The 20,119-nt window shown below is 41.6% G+C and overlaps 1 protein-coding gene across 2 annotated transcripts in view; it reads right to left on the minus strand.

Annotated features, from left to right (window-relative positions):
* Nucleotides 1–20,119, minus strand: part of PIK3R1 (phosphoinositide-3-kinase regulatory subunit 1) — an 83,384-nt gene that overhangs the window by 22,366 nt on the left and 40,899 nt on the right. The window contains exons 3-5 of one of the 2 annotated variants that reach the window (XM_044772649.2): nt 6,552–6,644; nt 6,046–6,120; nt 681–812 (exon numbers count right to left, since the gene is read on the minus strand). In XM_044772649.2, coding sequence (XP_044628584.1) covers nt 681–812; nt 6,046–6,120; nt 6,552–6,644 — 300 coding nt within the window. Of the gene's footprint in view, nt 1–680; nt 813–5,985; nt 6,121–6,551; nt 6,645–20,119 lie in introns of both variants that reach the window. The other variant, XM_070519555.1, reaches the window with a different exon arrangement.

Genomic DNA, 20,119 nt, shown 5'->3' on the forward strand with positions numbered 1-20,119 from the left:
AGAAGAAGCAGACAGGACATGCGTTCTTCTCATTAGAAAAGGCATTATGAGAAAGTAGAAGTCTCAAGTCAAATGGAAATGCGAGAAACTCTGGGTGTAGAAAACCACAAGAGGTGCAGGGTGTACTGGCAGAGGTCTGCCCTCCATGGAGCAGCTTCAAGCGTGATTGGCTCATGTGGAGGAGCATCTGATAAGTATCACAGGTTTTAACTTTGAAGGTTACGAACCACAGTTTCCTGTCCCCAAAGCACTTCAACTGAGCATTAGCTCCGAAAACTAATTTAGGCCTCTTCCCTCAACACATTTTGTAATGGCCACTCAGAGAAGAGGGCAAGAACAGCTCCAGCCACTGGGTCCTCGTCCCGGTTCCCTGAATCCAATGATGGCTCTGGGAACACTGTGGCCTTCGCTGACACAGTGAACTTCGTGAATGTTGATAAAAGGTTGACAATTAGCCATTTCAACTTGCAGGCAGCCTTCTTAAGCAAATGAGGATCCGGGACTCCTACTGGATGCCATGGTGTGGGAATTTGTGCCGACGGAGGGTAGAGGAAGAGGAGGGCAGATCCCTACCAATATTTTCTAAAAGTTCTCTCTTTCTATGCAGCACTTAAGAAAGTTGGCAAGCACACCCACATCTCAATACATGTTCAATGAGGTTCTCAGAAGAGAAAACAAACCTGGGGCTAAAGAAATCATTTCACTGTAAACGGCTACTGGAATGACGGGATTTGGTAAGTCGAGGAGATAGCGTTTGAAAGCATCTGCTAAAACTTGCACATCAATCATTTCCAAGTCCAGGGAGGCAGCATCTATGATAGAAACATTAAAAAAATACTTCAGACATTTTAGACATTTAGTTGGTTGGGGCAATTTGCTGAATGTTTGACTTAAACACGACACATGAAAGGAAGCAGTATGAGGACAAACGTAAGCTACTTTCGTATTTATTAACAGTGTTACTCACAGGGATTGCCGCTGGCATTTCAAATAGAACCATTTTTCTTTGTGAAGGTCTGTCCCCCATGCTTAAAGCAGCTGGCGTGACAGCCCCTGCCTATGATGCTAGAAGCACATTTCCAGACTTTGGGGCAACACAAAATAATGCCCCTGCTATGGGCTGACTTGTGACGCCCCCCCCTCCCCACCATTCATATGTTGATGTCCTAACACCCAGTGTCTCAGAACGTGAATGTATTTGGAGACAGGGCCTTTAACGAGGTGGTTAAGTTAAAATGAGGCCATTAGGGTGGCCCTGATCCAATCTGACTGGTGTCCTTATAAGAAGAGGAAGTTTGGACTTGGAGACACCTGTAGCGTACACACAGGGAAAAGACCATGTGAGGACACAGCGAGAGGACGGCCATCTGTCAGCCAAGGAGAGAGGCCTCAGGAGGAACCCAACCTACCCTGACCTGGGACTTTCAGCCTCAAAAACTGTGAGAAAACAGGTTTCTGCCTCTTAAGCCACCCAGTCTGTGGCATTTTATTATGGCAGCCCTAGCAAACTAACACAGCCCCTAAAACATTGCCAAAGACCTTCTGGAGGGTGGTTCTGCCCTGATTGAAGCAGGTTCTCCCTGGGGATGGTGAATCATACAGAAATGTTTCCTTAAACCTCAGCAGGAATCATTGAAATGTGAAATGCAAATCCATAGATTTCTTAAAATTTGAGTTGCTAAATAGTGCATCCCAGAATTAATATAAATTTAATCCAACAGAGTGACTGACTAAACAGTAAGATATTACAGGATTTTAGCAGTCAATCTCAGGAATAGCCATAAAAAATAATTTGAACATTTTTAGAACGTTTCACCCTAATTCTGACACGGTGTTACTAATCTACCCTGTGGACCCCGAACTATCTCAGAAGAAAGAAAAGATGGGTCTATCTGTCCAGTAAATCTTCCAGCTAGAAAAGAAGGCAGGCAATTCAATAACGGGCTGATTCCAATCAAAACCCCTCTCTGAGTACTTGGGGTAGAAAAGGCACAGTGCCTGGCAGAAAGGAGGGATCCTGGGGGCAAGAATGACCACGGGCATCTAGAAACGAGGAGAGGCATTTGGTTGCTGCTCAAGGATGTGCACTGGTTACGGGAAGGATGACCTGGGGGGAAATTACCTGGAGACGTGTGTGCTCAACAGAGAAAAGGTGGGTTGATGAGCAAAATGCTACATTTTTAAACAGGTTTATTAATTGTGGTGTTAAAAATAAGTTGTAAAGGGGGCCGGCCTAGTGGCACAGTGGTTAAGTTCACATATTCTGCCTCGGCAGCCTGGGGTTCACCGGTTAGGATCCTGGGTGCAGACATGGCACCGCTTGGCATGCCATACTGTGGCAGGCATCCCACATATAAAGTAGAGGAAGATGGGCACGGATGTTAGCTCAGGGCCAATCTTCCTCAGCAAAAAGAGGAAGATGGGTGGCAGATGTTAGCTCAGGGCTAATCTTCCTCAAAAGAAAAGAAAGTTGGAAAGGGGTCTGCTGGAAGTGAAGATACTACTTTTGGTAGTCTGAATTTTAATGCAGTTAGAAATGTGTGAGGCATTATCAAGAACTAACATAACTTGGCAATTGACTGGATTGGGCTGTGGCCTGGGAGAGAATGAGAAAGAACTGAAATTTACTCCAAGGTTTTTGAGCACAAGTAGGAGAAGGTGGTATGCTGGATGCCCGGGAACTAGCTGTGATATAAATCACTCCCGGCTGAGCCTGAAGCCACAAGAGTTCCTTGGACACACTGTTACCATAAACCACATCTGCCCCACGACCTAGGTAGATCTTATGAAAGATAATCACACACCACCACAAAGCTCTGAGAAATGTCAATCTGGTAGAAAACGTGGATAGGCCAGTTTGAGGAAAAGAATTATTAACCTTAAAAGGTGGAGAGGAAAAGGGTTAAATCACTTAAATGTCCTACAAAAAACTAAGGAGAGACATATCACATCTCTAACAAGTGTGGGAAGGGCGAGACTAGGTCTTTGCCTAAAGGATCCACACTGGAAGTAACGCAACTACTAGTGCGGCCGTCAGACACAACTGTGTGCATCACCATAGGAACATCCCATTCCCACTGACTATCTGGCAAGCTGCTGGCCCCCCATAGACTTCGCCCCCTGTATGCTTCATTTAATATGTCTCTTTGGCCAGCAAATTAATATTACTTAATTTACTCATCCTAAAAATGGTGACAAATCATTTGGGGATGAGGTATAAACATTAAGATGCTAAATATTCCACATGTCCCTCCTTCAGGCAGGGTTTCTGCTGCCTTCTCCGTGCAAGAGCAGCACTGATGAGCCGTCTGTCTATCCCGACACTCCCCAGACAGAACGGTAATTACGTGTCTCTTGACTGGACTGCAAGACCTCCAGGGCACGGACTGGGGGCACTCACCTGCTCTCCTTGCCTCTCTCAGTGCTCAGCACATAGAATGTGCTTATCAAATGTTTGTGGATTGAGCTATAAGAAGTCCTTAAAGTAATGTTAATTTACCGACGCCCTTCTCTAACACATGAGGTATAATCCAAGGAGTCTTTATAGCCTTTGAATGAAATAACCTTATTTCAAGTCTTTGGATAAGCTCACCTTATGTCAAATTCCACAGGAGTTGGTGACAGTCTGTTCTATTTATTTTTTTAATGTAGCTCCTAAAGCTCGCTGGAGCTTCTGACTTCTGTTCTAGAAGCCTCCTTTTCTGAATTAAAGCTATCCTAACATGCTCTTCCAACGGCCACACACATCTGTCACATGATGACTTTTGAAATTAACTAGGTGAGAGCCGCACAATCTTTAGGTCTGGGTTGGGGGAATTTACATCCTCTTCCATCCCACTTTTAACTGAGTCTACTCACGATGGTAACCAGTAAACTCTCTAGCACTCCACCCCTCCTCCCACTGGCTTAGTAGTTTTCAATTGGCTCTCCATTTTGGTGCCCCATTCCCATCCCTACCCCAGGAGACATGTGGCAATGTCTGGAGACATTTTTGATTGTCACAACAAGGGGATAATGCTATTGGCATCTACTGGGTAGAGGCCAGGGATGTTGCTAAACATCCTATAATGCACATCCCCATTCCTCCACAAAAGGAGGTTAACGTGTGGATGAAATAAAATAACTGATATAAGTAGGCTGTTGTCCCTCACGTCTGTCCTTTTCAGACACTGGTAATTCACAGGGTTGGTTAAAAGCCATGATTTTTTACTGTAAGTGACTTATCTCTGAGCTTTCGCCAGGGTATTATAATATTTTTATGGACTGAAAAATCCTCAAGCTGGAAACAGTCCTACCTAAATTTAGACAATGCTTCTTCTTCTTCTTCTTTTTTTCTGCCACAAAATTCACTTTTACTGCACAGAATTCAAGTGAAACTACTTTTCTATGTGCGTGTTTTGATCTCAAATGGGGAAGGAAAGATGTCTGTCAAGATACATTGTTGACGTGAATTTTGGTTATTTATTCCATCTCACAGGTGGTGTGAAGGTTTTTTTAAAGCTAAACTGCATCATTTGTTTTTGGTCACATTTAAAAACTTAACCACTATTTCTCGAATACCTCCCATCTCATCAGTCTCTGGTATCGAAACATTTCCTGTGACTTTTAACATGTTCAATTTGACCAGTTTTCTGACCAAAACACGTATCTCTATTTCCATTGGCTAGGACAAAATTCAGCGTTTCCTAAGCAAAGCTGTCAGAAAGAAAGAAAAACAAGTCTCTTCACCTTGAGTTTTCTGCCAGTCGACTTCTAATGACCTACTCTGTGGGGAGGGCAGGAGATGCAGCAGCAAAGACGACATGCCCTGCACATGTGTCAGACTGATTTCCATGCACAAAGGAAAAATGAAAGTTAAAAAAAAATTTTCTTAAAGCTTCAACCATTTGGGCGGTGCATTTCAAGTGAAACTATTTACTGATAAAGATCTGATCAATCTCCTTCTTTTCTGCCCAGAAATACCTCTTCTAGAAATTTTCATAAGCTGCTTCACATTTCAAATTTTCATTTATTAAACATCATATGGGCATTCTTTGCACAATTATACATCTGAAAGAGCTTCCTCCAAAACTGGGTTTTACTCTCTGTGGTTCAAACATTTGAATTCAGCTAAAATAATGTGAAGCAGAAAATTATTTTTCTAACAGCAAAAAAGTATGGGGAGGGAATGAAGGATCTGAGAGATTCTAGAAATTGATATAGAAGACCAACAGCTGGAATGATGGCAAGTGAATTTATTCTCATTTGTACAGTTTTATTCTGTACGGCCAAGGGGTAAGGGGACAAACAATAAAGCCACCAGTTGGTTGAATTAATTGATATCATTTAACCAGTGGTGTGCTGGAGCCGGCTTGTACCAGCCCACAAGGGCCAACTGTGCTCAATTCTTCCCAAGTTGGAGTGCAGCGATAACATGCCGGTAGCTTGAAATTAGCCATGGTGGGAATGTTTATACCACAGAAATGGGCAAATGCTACAAACCATGGCTTTTTTTTTCCCCCAGAGAGTTGGTTTACCAGCACACCACTGAATATAACAATACTGTGATGTTACTTAATGTAAATATGGCACGGAAAAGCAAGCAAGCAAAGAAGGAAGAAAGCAAGACAGAGAGAATGGCAAGGGCAAAGGGCAAAGGTCAGAAGAGACTTGCTAAATGACATTGACTTATAACTATTTTTTAAACTGATCTAGATGAATTAGATGTAGCCCACTGCAGGGGGAGAGAAAGACGGTAGAGATGCAGAGCCAGAGACATCCCAAGAGGTTGTTTCTCTCCTTTGCATTCCTGCAAGACCCAGAGGCTCTTGGCTGTGATGACAGCCAGTGTGCCTGCAGGCAGGCGTGCACACAAGCCGACTGAGGAGACGAGCATCAAAGGTTGGCATGGTTACCATTACAGGGCAGAGGGAACTGTGTGTGGTTTCTGAGCTCCCTTCAAACTCAGAACGCTGAATGGTTAAGTTCAAGTTTTTTGTGCTTTACCTGAAACAGAAAAGTAAGAACTGTCTTTCCCGTCTGTATTTCGAGCTCCGTGACACTCACCACAATCAAGAAGCTGTCGTAATTCTGCTAGGTTGCTGGAGCTCTGTGTTCTGTAGAGAGTTGGACATTCCAGACCTAGGACACAAAACAGACTGAGTATGCGAAACACAGCTCTCTGGAGAACCTGTGAGCCTGCTGCCAGAAAGATGTTCCAGTCTCCATCCAGTATCTATTCTAGATGTATACCAAACATTCTTGGAAGTCAACTCCTACTATTAATCTTATCTGGCATGTCAATAATTTTGGCAAAATCTTCTGGCCACTGAAGAGCGAGTTAATTATATTTATTAAATGATGGACAATGTAATAGTTTCCATACAATAACTACATGTTAATATAGAGTTTTATCCATATTAGACCGAGATGATTTCCCCAGGACACAGCTCCAAATAGCTTGTGTGTCTAGCACAGGTAGCAAGAATTGTATTTAATGAATGCCCAAAGGACAGATATAAATTCCAACACCCATGAAACAAGGTCACTGGGTCCCTCTTCCAGCTCATTACCTTTCTTTTCAATGGCTTCCACTAGCTTGATAAGAAGAGGCGGAGCGATGTCAGGAGGGGCAAACTGCTCTGCAAGGTCCGGAAGCGTCAAAGCTGCAAACAATGAAAGTCCTACAATTATGTTTCATTTGGTGCAATCAAATGCACTGAATAACGATGAAGAAACTTTAAACACAAAATCATTCAGTTCTATCAGACAGAAGCAATCCCAGGCCCTAGGAACAGAGAGCCCTGTGCTGGGCCCTGCCCTTCAGAAGGCTCCTCGCTGGCCCTGCCCCAGCTGTGCCTCTTCTCACAGTGTGATGAGTTTTGGGGCCAAAGGGACATGCCTACCTCTTCTCTGCTAGGACACCCTCAAGATTCTTACCCAGAATCCCAGAATTCCTCTCCCCATTGGCTTCTCAAAGCCTCTTCCCCAAGTCTGTCCTCCCCAGGGGGCGGGAGGGCTCAGGACAGAATAGAGTTTAGATGTGCCAGGCCCTGGCAGCGCAGGGCAAAGCCAGGGCTGAGCTGGGGGGCCACTCCCCTCATATCACCAAGCTCTGGGGCAGAACTCAGAACCCAAGAAATCTGAATTCAAATCCGGCCTCCTGGTCGTTATGAAGGAGTAATTGTCCAGACAGGAGGAGAGAACAGATTTCACTGAACAGTTTGTTAACGTGATTTATAACTTCAAAATACTGAAACATGGGATACCTGGCCCTCCTTTTGTACTCTGGCTATAGGCCCCATAAATGTCAGGGGCAGGCCTCATGTCAGACACGGAAGCCAGTACAAACGCTCATTGGCCACTAGACACTCAGGTTAAGTCCCCGTGTACCAGCTGTCGAGGCCTTTATTTGTGTACATATATTTTGGTCAGTAAATATCTTAAGAAGTCTGATGCTTTCATAAACTGTTTATCCATACTTTATTTACATGTTTTGTCAATTGTAATGATACAAAAGTAAAAAGACAACTTGGATGACACTCACAAACAATGTCCTTCAACATTAAATTGATAACTATATTCTCACTCCAAAAATATATGAAACCATTTTAAGTAAAAATATCTTTCTCATAATATACCAGAAGAGGGAGCTAAATATATTCACCTCAAATTTCTCAAACTGCAAAATATAAATAAACGGTAGTCTTTATGAAAATATCTCCCTGTGTAACCTGTTTCTTAGCCATCAATAAATAACTTTTTAGACACTTAAGGTTCATCACTGTGTACTCTTATCAGGGAATACATAGTTTATATAATCTAAGAAAGACTAAATATTTACAATTTTCTTTCAATGAGATTTTAGTGGTGCGATTCTTTATTACAAGCCATATGTCATGTTAAGCAAACTCCTAATGAAGCCGACCTTTCTAATACTGAGTCGGCACAGAGCAACAACAGATTCATGATATAAAGTAAAATTATGTTATTAAAATGTTGACCTCAGAGAATTAAGTATGATTTATGTCATTTTGCAAATCCTAAACCCTGTGGTCTAAGACCCTTCCAGATTGGAAAATCCCTGAGATAGACACACACATGTGACCTTGCCACCTAACTCTATTAGCCCTTGCAACTACCCAGGATAAAAGGAGAAGAGCTAAATAACGAAAGGAAATCCTACAGCAGCACTGTCCAGCAGAACTTCTGTGATAATGCAAATGTTCTACGAGCTGTGCTATCCGATAGAGCAGTGACCAGCCACAAGTGGCTCCTAAGCACTTAAAATTCAGCTACCGCGACTGAGGAACTGAATTTTTAATTTTTATTGATTTAAATTGAAATAGCTAAATGTGGCTAGTGACCACAGTATTGGAGGGTGCATTCCTATGGCCTGAGTAAGGGCAAATTTTGTCACTAGCAGATGAAAGATTCCTGAGCTGGCTGTGTGCCACAAAGACCCCACTATAAATAAAGCCATCCCTGAGGACAGGACAATCAGGACACAGGGCTAAGCGACACTGGAACTCAGGGCATGCAGAGTTTTCCGTGCACTCAGTTTCCTGGGTGACTGTCCTACGGCAACATCACTGACCACATCTGGGACTTCATAGAGGCAGGACAGATATGCCATCGACTTTCTAGACAGTCACTATGCAGAGCTGAATGGGAACTTCAGCTCTCCTGCGTTTCCCACGCCCGCCTGAACTTATGGATCACCCAGAGAACTTCCTAGAAGACAGACTCCCGGGTACAACCACAAATCCCTGACATCAGAATGTCCAGGAATGGAGCTGGCAATCTGTTTTGGGTTAGTAACAATATGACATTAAGATAAGCAAATTATGCGGGTGACCCCTTCAAAAGAATCCAGCAATGACGTCCCCCAAACCTCTAAATGTTAAAATATGAGTACATTTGAAAAGCAATTAAAATACAAATGTCTCGAAAGTTTCACAGTCTTTTTAATTAAAAGCATTGTAAAATAAAAAAAAAATCTATAAAATGAAATAGCGTATCATTTCCTCTTAGAAACTACTTCCCTTTACCTTAGAAGATTATCAGTTCCCAAAAACATCCTCCCCCATAAATGCCTTCTACACTGAGCAAAATGCAACATCATCCTATCAGCACATGTAACAGGAGGAAAACATAAGGGTAGAAATGGAGTAGAGAGATGGTACTAATTAGGATTCACTATGGTGTCTCTCTCCAGCCCTCTCCAACTTACAGGTCTTAGCACAGGCCAAGATGAAAACGCTACAGATTAAAGAGTAAACACATGACCCCACATCAACATGTCTGACCAAATGCCCAGTTCCTCTTTCCTTTCCCTCAAATTACACAGCATTTTTTTTTCCAAATAAAAAAATTCTTAAAGTTGGCAACAGAAAATGGAATTACTTAACACAGGTTTATCTCCTTCCAGAATCTTATCAACACGATCATTTCTGCAGACAAATAGGAAAGTTAAATTAAGTGATAATTAAAGATTTCACCTAACTGTGATTGAACTATGCACCCAGCAGTTATATTACTAGATTGGCAAATATTACATATAAAAGGGTTTCCATCTCTCTTTTCTTCGCTTCAGATTGAAGAAGGAAAAAAAAAAAGCAAAACTTTCTTCCCTTAGTCCTTTCAATGTTTTTTTGGCAAAAAATACAGTCCACCTGCTGTACCCTGAGCTACAGAAATACCCTCTGTTTCATTCACGCAAGTGTTACACGAAGTTCTAAAAAGCGCTGTGGTGGCTGCCAGGCATCTGCGACAGCATCGGAGCTTCTCTTGAAGTGCACGCCAGAGTATTTAAAAAGACAAAAACTAGACATGGATAGTAGGAAGTACAGGTCCTGCTTTTGTAACATATCAAGTGAATTTCCCACTGAATTTTTAAGATTGAAAAAAAGCTTTCTTACCACGTGGATCATCACAACTGATCAAGGTTTTGCAATGGGAGTTTTAAAAGGTAAATTTTACAAGGAGAGATGATTTTTTAAAATAACAATTCAAGGATTTCCTATTCTCTAGCACAATATCTGTGATTCAACCCATTTCCCCTCTAAAATTTTTAAACACAGGGACTGTGGAAGCCCTACCCAAGACACCTTTAAAGTTCACATTGTCTACTTTGGGCAACAGGATCAATTAATATCAAAAATCTAAAACGCATTCTAAAGCGAAATATTAACTATTTCAACAATCCTAAAATCAACCGTATCTTTAAATGTATTAAATACACAGGGTCAATATTTACTTTTCCATTAGATTCCACTTTAAGAAATTCCAACAGGAAATGACAATAGCTAGGAATTACCAAATTTGGCTAGTTCTTCTCTAAAAAGTCCATAACAAAGCACCACATCATACAGGTCAATAAACCAAAACACAATGTAACTAAAAATAAATATATATATATATCACAGATGGTGGGTATCAAACAAAACACAAATCAACACAGCATGATCCTCACAAAGTTTACATATAAATTCTCATTAGATTTCATTTTCCAGACAGGTTTTCTTGGGTTTCTTTGTGTGTATGAGGAAGATTGGCCCTGAGCTAACATCTGCTGCCAATCTTCCTCTTTTTCCTTGAGGAAGATTGTCGCTGAGCTCACATTTGTGCCAATCTTCCTCTATCTTGTATGTGGGATGCTGCCACAGCATGGCTTGATGAGTGGTGTGTAGGTGCGAGATGGGATCCAAAGCCACGAACCCCAGGCCACCAAAGCAGAGCGCACGAACTTAACTGCTACACCACCAGGCCAGCCCCTCCAGACAGATTTTATACTCGAATGAGGAATGCTTTTTGGTTTTGAATCCTGCTGTAGCCAGTGTCTGAGTCTGGAGAACCTACTCTACTCTTAAGAATTGGGGCGGATTTGTAGATTCCCTACTCCAATCCAACACCAGTTTTTCACTTAGCTCAATAATTTTTCATCAAAAGAAATCAGTATTACTTAAGGAGAAAGACAACAAGAAAGAAGAGTAGAAAGGTCTAAAAGTGGTGAAGCCAAGACACGCATTGTTTCAGAAAAAAGGAGGAACCAGGCCTCAACATTGACAAGAGCACCAGCGAACGAGGTGTCCCAGGTTGTACAAAGAAGTTTTGATAGCACACCAGATGCTGCATTTTCCACTAGTTCTATTTTCCCCCCTTTGCCCTGGTGACAACCCATCACACAGAATAGAAGACAGCCTTCTCTCCAGACTCGGGCCCTTCCCAAACCACTAACAGGGACAGGCCTGAACAGTCCCTGGGCAGCAGCGGTGTGTGGGAGACAGTGGCATTCCTCCCCTTGAACGGTGCCAACAGCGCTACAAAATGCAAGATGAAACCGGCACACAGCTGCACCTTTTGGAGGCGTTCTCCATCAAAAAAGATATTTTAGAGTTAGTGCCTGGCAGGGACGAATGGAAAGTTTAAGCTGAAATTCTGGGACTCCAGAGACTGCCCAAGCCAAGTATTTCATTACTGATGGAAGCAGCTAGGAAGTATATGAAAAACTGACACTTACCTTTTAAAATGTAATTCCATACACAGGAAAGAAAGAGTATATGCAAAGTGAGGACCAATATTAAATCAAGATGTTTGTCTATTAACTGTGGCTGAATCAAAACTTTATTTCTGTCTGAAACAACCTCTCATTACTTCAAATGAACAACGTACATTCTGCTCGGTAAAAATCTAACAAACCCCAATACTTTTCTTAAATAAACCCTATAAGCACGTTCCTACTTTATGCCTAAAATGGTTAATACCCTGAACGTTTAAACTCCTTCAGTTCTATGGGCAAAGTCATAACAAATGCTGGCTTAGATAATACCGGTAAGAAACTAAAAGCAAAAAACCAATTATGGGTTCCTTAAAGTTAACTGGAACACACCTGTTTAATTAGCAGTAGAGAAATTATTAAGCACAGGTTTAAACTAGAGAGCCCTGGGTTTTAGTCCTGGTTTTGCCACTTACTGAGCGTAATCTTGGGCTTGTTAATGAACTTGAACACCAGTATCTTCATCTATAAAATGGAACAACTATGAATATAACAGGATTAAATGATAATATAAATAAACATGGTAAGCATAGTGCTCTGCATGTAGAAAGCACAAATTAATGGGTAGCTATTATTCAGAATAATTCATGTAATCTTTTTCATTATTATCGTTAATAGATTTTTTTAAATACCCAATTGCAACGGCAAACTTTAAGACCAGAAACTATTATAACTAAGATAGACAGAATTCTCCATACTTTTTTAAGGTGGCAAACTGGAAGCATATTTGACGGGGTAGACATCTGCATTTTGCCTTTCTTTCCATACATAAACACACTCAATATCTTTTCAAAAGTCCTATCTAAAACATCACATTATTTTCAATATATTGCTCTTTTCCCCTATAAGGACTATCATACTGAGTTATTGTACTTCACTTTTCTGAATGTAAAGGAAAAATGAAGTTGGAATGATACTGAACTTTGTGGAGACAAGGACTTTTTTGTAGAGGAAGAAGCAGGAAAAAAAAGCATAACCAACTGAAAAGGGGAGTAAAAAGAGTAGACGTGAAAATAAATCTTCAGTCCTAACTACACCGTTTTCAGAGATAACTTGTTGGAGGGAATTAAAAGACTTGTCAGCAGATTTAAACAAGAAGTCTGCAAATCTTTTTGGAGACCTTAATTAGTCTTTAATACCTTTAAGGTTATCTTTTCCCACTTATCTCTTCTGTTCCACAGCTTAAAAACAAAGGAAAGGGATCTGAGATCCACGGCTCACTTAGTTTTATTCTAGACAACAGACTAGTACAGGAAACCAACATCAGCAAAGACTGTCAAACGTGAGCAGACGCTCTGGCTTGGCTTCTGATGGCCTTAGCTAAAGCCTGGAGTTAAGAGATAACTGAAACGCAAGATTATACCTAATCTTTGACAGGCTAGCCTAATTCACTGTGATTCTCGTCACTTAAATTGGAGTCTGATTTAAAGATTACAATTGACAGTGTATAGCAAATTAAAATGCTGAGCAGGAGGTAAACAGGGAAGAAAGGGACTCCTCTCACCCCACCAGGAAAATAACTTAGAGTTGAGTTTCTGGGATTTTGGAGGCTAGTGATTTATAAGGGGAGTTGGTCTGTCGGCTCAGAAAGATTTCATACGAAGTGTGACCAAAAAGGAAGGAAAGAAGGGAAAATCACATGAGACACACACACACACAACAGGTGCTTGACCATTCGCTGAATGAGTAAGTGAACGAATGACTATTACTGAATATCAATTAGAAGCCACACTGCTCACACGAAGCATTTTACAGACATGGTTTCGCTTATTATTCACAGCAGTTCAAAGACCTACAGTCCTTATTTTCCCCAATTTAAAGGCAAGGAAACTGAGACTTGGGAAACTAAGTCATCTGGTCAAGGACACAAAGCTCATAAGCAGCGTTCCTAAGTTCGGCTTGGACCTGTTTCTTTCCACCAGGGTCTACAAGTCCCAGTCAAGAAAAGAAACTTATGATAAGTTTCCCAAAATGTCCTGCCAAGTTCCATAATTAAAAGGGTAACTGTGGTAACTGTCACGTGACACACAGGTATCTGATGCTTGAGCCCACACGTGAGTGGCCACAGTACTTTCTGCTGTGTTCAGGTAAGGCTACCTCGATATAACCAGTTTTTGTACTTCCCCCCCAATAAGCAAGTGACTACATCCTCCTTCACTATAAACTATTTTGAAATGCAGATAATTAACATCATAAAGACAAAGCAGTGGAAGCGCCTTTAATAACCAGAGGGACCTGGGTGCTCCACCAGGTGAGCCATGCTATCTCCAAGGCTCAGGGTGAAACTGTGGAGAACACTCTCTTTTCCGCCTTTTATATCTGATAATAGATTTCAGTCAAACATATAAAATTTAACGATAGAAATGCTTAAGGATAACACAGCAGGGTCTTCCAATGCAACCCGAGAAGCTCATCTCTCACAAGAATTACAGGACCCTCTGAGCAGGAGAGGGCAGAGCTAAGAGACGAACTGGACAGAAAGATGTTACTGGTGAAACCAGAGACCAGAAGCAAGCGTTCTGATCGAGATTGGAACCTCAAGAGCTGCGTGAAAGCAGGACATCAGCTGACTGAGGAAAGAGGCACAGAGAGGGAGGAACTGCCAAAGAGGCGTATTTGTCCGGCCAGGCGGAACAGGCAGTTTTAAAAAAGCCTGGATGGAAATCAGAGAAAAGAACCACCAGATTCCATTCTCATAACTAGAGAGAGCAGGATTTTTCTGTGACATTTTTAAACATACCAAAAAGTTGAAAGAACTGTATGGTGAATGCCCATATATCGTCACGCTAGATTCTACAAGTAACATTTTACTATATTTGCTTTATCGCACATCCATCCCTTGATCCATCTTACTTTTTTGATGCATTTCAAAGTAAGTTGCAGAAATCAGTTGCTATGCACCGAGCTGAGTCCCCCAAATTCCTATGTTGAAGCTTCAACTCCCAATGTGATAGTATTTGGAGATGGGACCTTTGGGAGGTAACGAAGTTCACATGAGGTCATGAGCATGGGGCCATCATGATGGGATTAGCGTCCTTGGAAGAAAAGACTCCAGAGGGCTTCCTCTTTCTCTCTCCGCCATGTAAGAACACAGAGGCGAGGGAACTGTCTGCAGGCCAGGATGGGGCCCTCACCAGAACCCAACCCTGCTGGCCCCTGATCTCAGACTTCAGCCACCTGAACTGTGAGAAACAAATTTCTGTTGTTTAAGCCACTGAGTCTGTGGTATTTTGATATGGCAGCCCAAGCTGCCTAACACGTCAATACACTTCCTCTAAAGAGAGGAAAGAAACAAGTCTAGAAAAAAAATTAATATCAAATACCGATTCCATAGGTATCTAGGAGACATCTTCTGTGTATTGGAATATTCCCAAGGGCAGTGCTTCCTAAACTTTGACATGCATATTAATAACATCATTCAGCAGATCGACGTGGGGTTCCGGATTCTGCATTTCCAACAAGCTCCTAGGTGATGCCCATGCTGCTGGTCCTCAGACCACACTCTGAGTGTCAGGATTTAAGGTTAGGCCACCAGTCACAGAGAGAAAATCCAGATCTCGGTGGGAGACAGAAACCCAACGATTAACCTTCCTACCTGTTCCTTCATACTTCTTGCCTAAATGCCCTGGGCTTCATGGGCTCATCTTACACCAGATCCCAGCAGCCCAACATCTAAACATGTGCTGGGTAGATGATGCTGACGGACTCAGAGGGCCCAGCTATCAAATCTAAGTATATTTGATATCATATCTAATTAGATATCAAAAGAGAGAGATCAGCGGTCGGGGCTGCACTGCTGCGTGCGTCTGTGTCCTGTTGTGTGGAGAGGGATCACATGGGATACAACTCGTCGAGGCCCCACAGTAAGTTCAGGCTGAGGACTAGCTCCCAGTTCTCCTGACATTCACACCAGTGCTTTTCCCACTGGACCACATTCGAGAGGACTCAGGCGTTTCAATTCTGGTGGGGTGGGGGGAGGAGAGGAATAGGAAATATCAGAAAGGCTGATCTGTCAAATTACTACCACTACTACTTCTGCTAGAAGCTGCTACAACAGACGGTTCTCACGTACTGAACTTAGTCCTGGAAACTGTGCCCAGGGCTGCGTGTGCCTGATCTCACTTAATCTGTGCAAGCTTGGGAGGTATTATAATTGTCCCCATTTTACAGATGAGGAAACTGAGGCGAAGAAAAATTAAGCAAGTTGGCCAAAGTCACGCCAGCAGGAAGTGGTAAAGGTAGGATTTTAAAGAGCAGATCGACTTCAAGGCGAGCGGTAACCACATCACGAATCTTAGCTGCCTGCTTTGGCAGACGCTTTGCATGATGCCATTCTGGAGGTTGCAAAGCCATGAGAAGACACTGAAACATCTGCAGAATACGGGTGGAAAAGCACTTGGCAACAGGAGACACCCACAGTTACAACCCTTAGTGACAAGAGGTGCGTTTGTTCAACCTGAGCTGGACTGGAAGGCCAGCTTCTCACCATCACCTCTGCTTTATCAGGATTGAACCCTCGCCAGTCCTCTCAGCCAGGCTAAATATTTTCAGGACAGCATTTATTAAATATTTTCTCATAAGGCTAAACTAAGCACATTCTTCCCCAAGAATGTAATGGGTTTTATTCAGCTAAATATAGCTGGCTAACATTACTTTCAGTAAGGCACAAACGGACTATTCTGGTTAATCGTCAGGTGGAGAAAGGGCCGGGCAAATAATTTACAAATACATATATTGTGTAACATAGTTCAAAGGATTCCAAAATGAAATCTTACTAAAAATGCTCAATAAGTATTTGAAGGGAGTTAAAGAGCTCATGATCAGAGAGAGAGAAAAAAGGCAAGAAAGGAACTGTCTGTGGGATCAGGAAGAAAAAGAAAATAAAGGCAAAAAAGACAAGGAGCCAGAAAATATGGAATAGAAAATTCCCTATTAGTTAATGCAGAAATACTACATAAGCAAATAAGACACTATTCAGTCAGATTTTTTTCAATCAAAAGCTTTTAAAAATCACTGAAATAAAACTAAGCCATCCAGATGTAATTACAGGTAGCAGTTTTGAGGTAAACGTAAACACAACCCTTAATAATTTTATGAGGAATCAGTTTTTAAAAAAAATGAAGCAATATACTTTCACAACTTCAGACAGATGTGATGAATTCTGGTGGGCTAATAAATTCTCCTGTCTCACAATATACTACGATCATTAGTGAAATGAACAAGAGGCGATTCACCTCTCAGCTAAAGAAATTCATGGACTTATTCTGCTTATGAATTTCTGTCTAAAGATAACAACTTTAGATGGGTCCATCAAATGCAGCACTTGGATCACTTCACTAAATTCTCACACACACAAAAAAGGATAATAAATAGCACTATGCTACAGAGATTTATTTGTCCCAGATCAATCCACCTTTTTTTTAAACTGTGATAATCAGGAGGCCCTACAGATAGAAGTGAAATCTAAAATATATATTAATTACAGAAAGAATTCCGACCATATTCCCAAAAAATTGTCAGAAATAAGCTAAAAAATATAGATAGGTGGTGTTTGAGGAGTGGGTATATTTTTATAATTGTTTAAAAGTCAGCAGGGAAAAAGTGGCTATGTCAAATAAACTAGAGCTAACCGGTGAAAGAAAAGGAGTGAAGTCAAAAATTTAGCTGGACCCAGATAGACAACTATTCAATCAGCAATTTTAATCAGCACTTGAGATTCTTGATAGAAAATACGATGGTAACAATTTGTACATAGCACACTGCTCAAACTTCCCAGCGAAAAGCCGGAGGGTAAGGAAAATGCTGGCTTCCTATAAGGCAATACCTGTGACGCTGTTAATGAAAAAGTACGCAGTGACTCCGGCTGGGGGACGGCGGAGGTGAAAGCAATCACTGATCACGGCGGGGTATTCCTTTCCCCTATTCTAGCCTCACAGTTGCCTCTTTCTTAACAATGTAACAATCTGTGCTCCACTTCTCCCTGCGCCACCTCTGTCTTCAGTTGAAAGGGAAGTGATAGGGCCTGAGCCACGAGGGGGAGTTTTGTACAGTTTGTTCTATCAGATTAGGCCTCAGAAACTTTATGAATTATGAGCTGTCAACTTCTTCTTCATCTGCTATAGAATATGTTTCGTAGAAATTGTGGCTATAAATAAAACAACAGATGTTTTTTGCTGGCTTCATTAGGAGCTTGGGTAATTTTTAAAGTGAATTGAATTAATCCAAAAGGCTGTATTAGGCTGCCCCCTGTTGGTCACTTTTTGCATTACCCTTTTGAAGGCAGAGAGATGTTTTAGTCCATAAACTAGAAAGGAGTTTATCACACACTGCATCCTTTCTGTGACTTCTGTTTAAAAAAAGTACAAATGCCTTACCTATGCACGACTGTTACTGTATCATATGGAAAACAACTGCAAAGCCACTGTGCAGTAAAAGAAAAATTAGACGATTAAGGAGGACATGAGTTCTAGATCTCTTTATCAATAACAGGCTGGGGAACTTTGGGGAAAACATTTACTATCTCTGGGACTTCACTTCCTCCTCAGTGAAGTGGTAAGGTTTAGCTAAGAAGTCCGAAAATAATTCCTAGGTCTTAAATTCTATGATTGGAAGATAAAAATCAAGAAGATCACATGGCCAATATTAAATTACTAAATTACATTTAATTATGAATTACTTTAAAAATAACTGTATTCTCTTTAGCCACAATGTTGCAAATCTGGTAAAAATCACAGAAAGGTACCTGGGAGATGGCTATAGTTGACATCAAGTAATATATTACTTTAGATATGGGGGTATAAACTAAATGGAAAAATGGGAACATTTAATTATATTTCATTGGGCTACTTTAACCTATAATTTCTAACAGGGGGGAAGGGAAACTTTTTTGAAGTGGTGTTTTCAAGTGAGATATAAACTTTGACTTTTGTCGGAGTGAATAAATTGAAAAGGACTAAAACAATTCTCCAATTTCTGTATGTGGCTCTAACAGAAGATAACTAACTCCATGTTCTTAAACGTATTCCCAAGTCACGACTGCTACAAAGCAGAGGATGTAACTTTCACTGGGGTCATCTGTATACTCTCATGATGTGAGAGGAAAGGAGTGGAGATTATGAAACTGAGAGCAACACGCAAGTCAGGCCAAGCGAGGAAGGGATGGACAGCCACTGGCCCGGATAGACGCTTAGGTTATCTCCGTGAGTCATGAACACAGCCTTGTGAAGGACATCGGTCGCATTCTATGTGGGAAAGCCTGAGAGGTTAGGCGACTCCCACAAGATCGCTTGACCAGCATCCAGCAGAGCAGATACCACAGCCCACGTCTGCCTGAATCCAAGGACCTGCTCTTTCCACTTCACCTGTGATCTCTCCCACGGGTAGTTCTTCCTCCCGTTCTCCCTCTTCTGAGTTTCTGATTGAAGTTGCCTGGAAATGCAGTCCCTTTTAACATTTTGAGGTTTCTGACCAATGCACACAGGGCTTTAAGAGATAGGAGGGAGGGTCAGTGCCAAATCAGCTTATGAAGTACACAGTCAGTGAGTACAAACGCCCGTGATAAAGCAGCTCTAAGAGTCAGAGGTCATGATACGCAGAGGAAACTGCTCTGTTCCCCAAACCCTAGATCATTCTAAGTGTATCCATTCCCCTCTGAGGGGACTTGGCATTCATTCATTCGGAAAATAATGCATTCTCAAAAATGTGGTGGTAGGAAATAATCCCAAATCACACAGGATTGCAAATAACATACCAAAGGTTGCCTTTAGCATTTGAAGTTAGCATCATTACCAAGATGCTAACAATAACAGCTAACATTTATGATGCACTTACTATGTGCAAAGTACATAATAAGTACAGCATAAGTTGCTTTACTGAAATTATCTCATTATGAGGAAGGTTCGATCATCACCATCACCATTTTACAGAGGGGAAAACTGAGGCTCAGAGAGCTTAAGTGATTTGTCCAGGTTCACACAGCTGTACCAGCTAGAATCTACCTAACAGGGGTCATCTGGTCTCAAGGACATAAAGGCAGCTCCCTTCCAAGGGATCCCTACGTACTGAGTGTCATCTCTGAGTGCCTTTAGGGCATACGGTTTCCTCAAAGACTGCACGTTTTCTTGGTACAGCCCAGTGCACTACTCTGAGAAGTGGGAATGCCCAGAGCCTGATAACAAAGTCAGAAGAAGAGCTCTCTAGTTCAAGAACAGACCTGAAGAGTAGAGAGCTCGAGTACAGCCACTCCTGGATTGGCCTACTTCCCTCTTTACTGTATTTTTTGAATTCTGTGATATTCTACAGGATGTTGAGCACATCTGATCTATGCCCACTGAATGAGAGCAGAACTTCCCAGTCACGGTGACAACCTATCCTCTCCATCCCTGAAAATCAGTATAAGACCAACCGTTTCCATGGTCCTGCCTTCTACCAGCTGATCATTCATTTTGGAAGAAAAGACAGAGATACACATGAAAAGAAATCCAACAGGATATACAAAACAGTCACTGAGTATAGTTTACACCAGAAATTCAGAAGAAGAATGACTTTCAGTATTCTGTAATGATGAGGTCCAAATGTAAGCCA

Source organism: Equus asinus, chromosome 10 (assembly GCF_041296235.1).
Source record: "Equus asinus isolate D_3611 breed Donkey chromosome 10, EquAss-T2T_v2, whole genome shotgun sequence".
In the NCBI taxonomy this organism is placed as follows: Eukaryota; Metazoa; Chordata; class Mammalia; order Perissodactyla; family Equidae; genus Equus; species Equus asinus.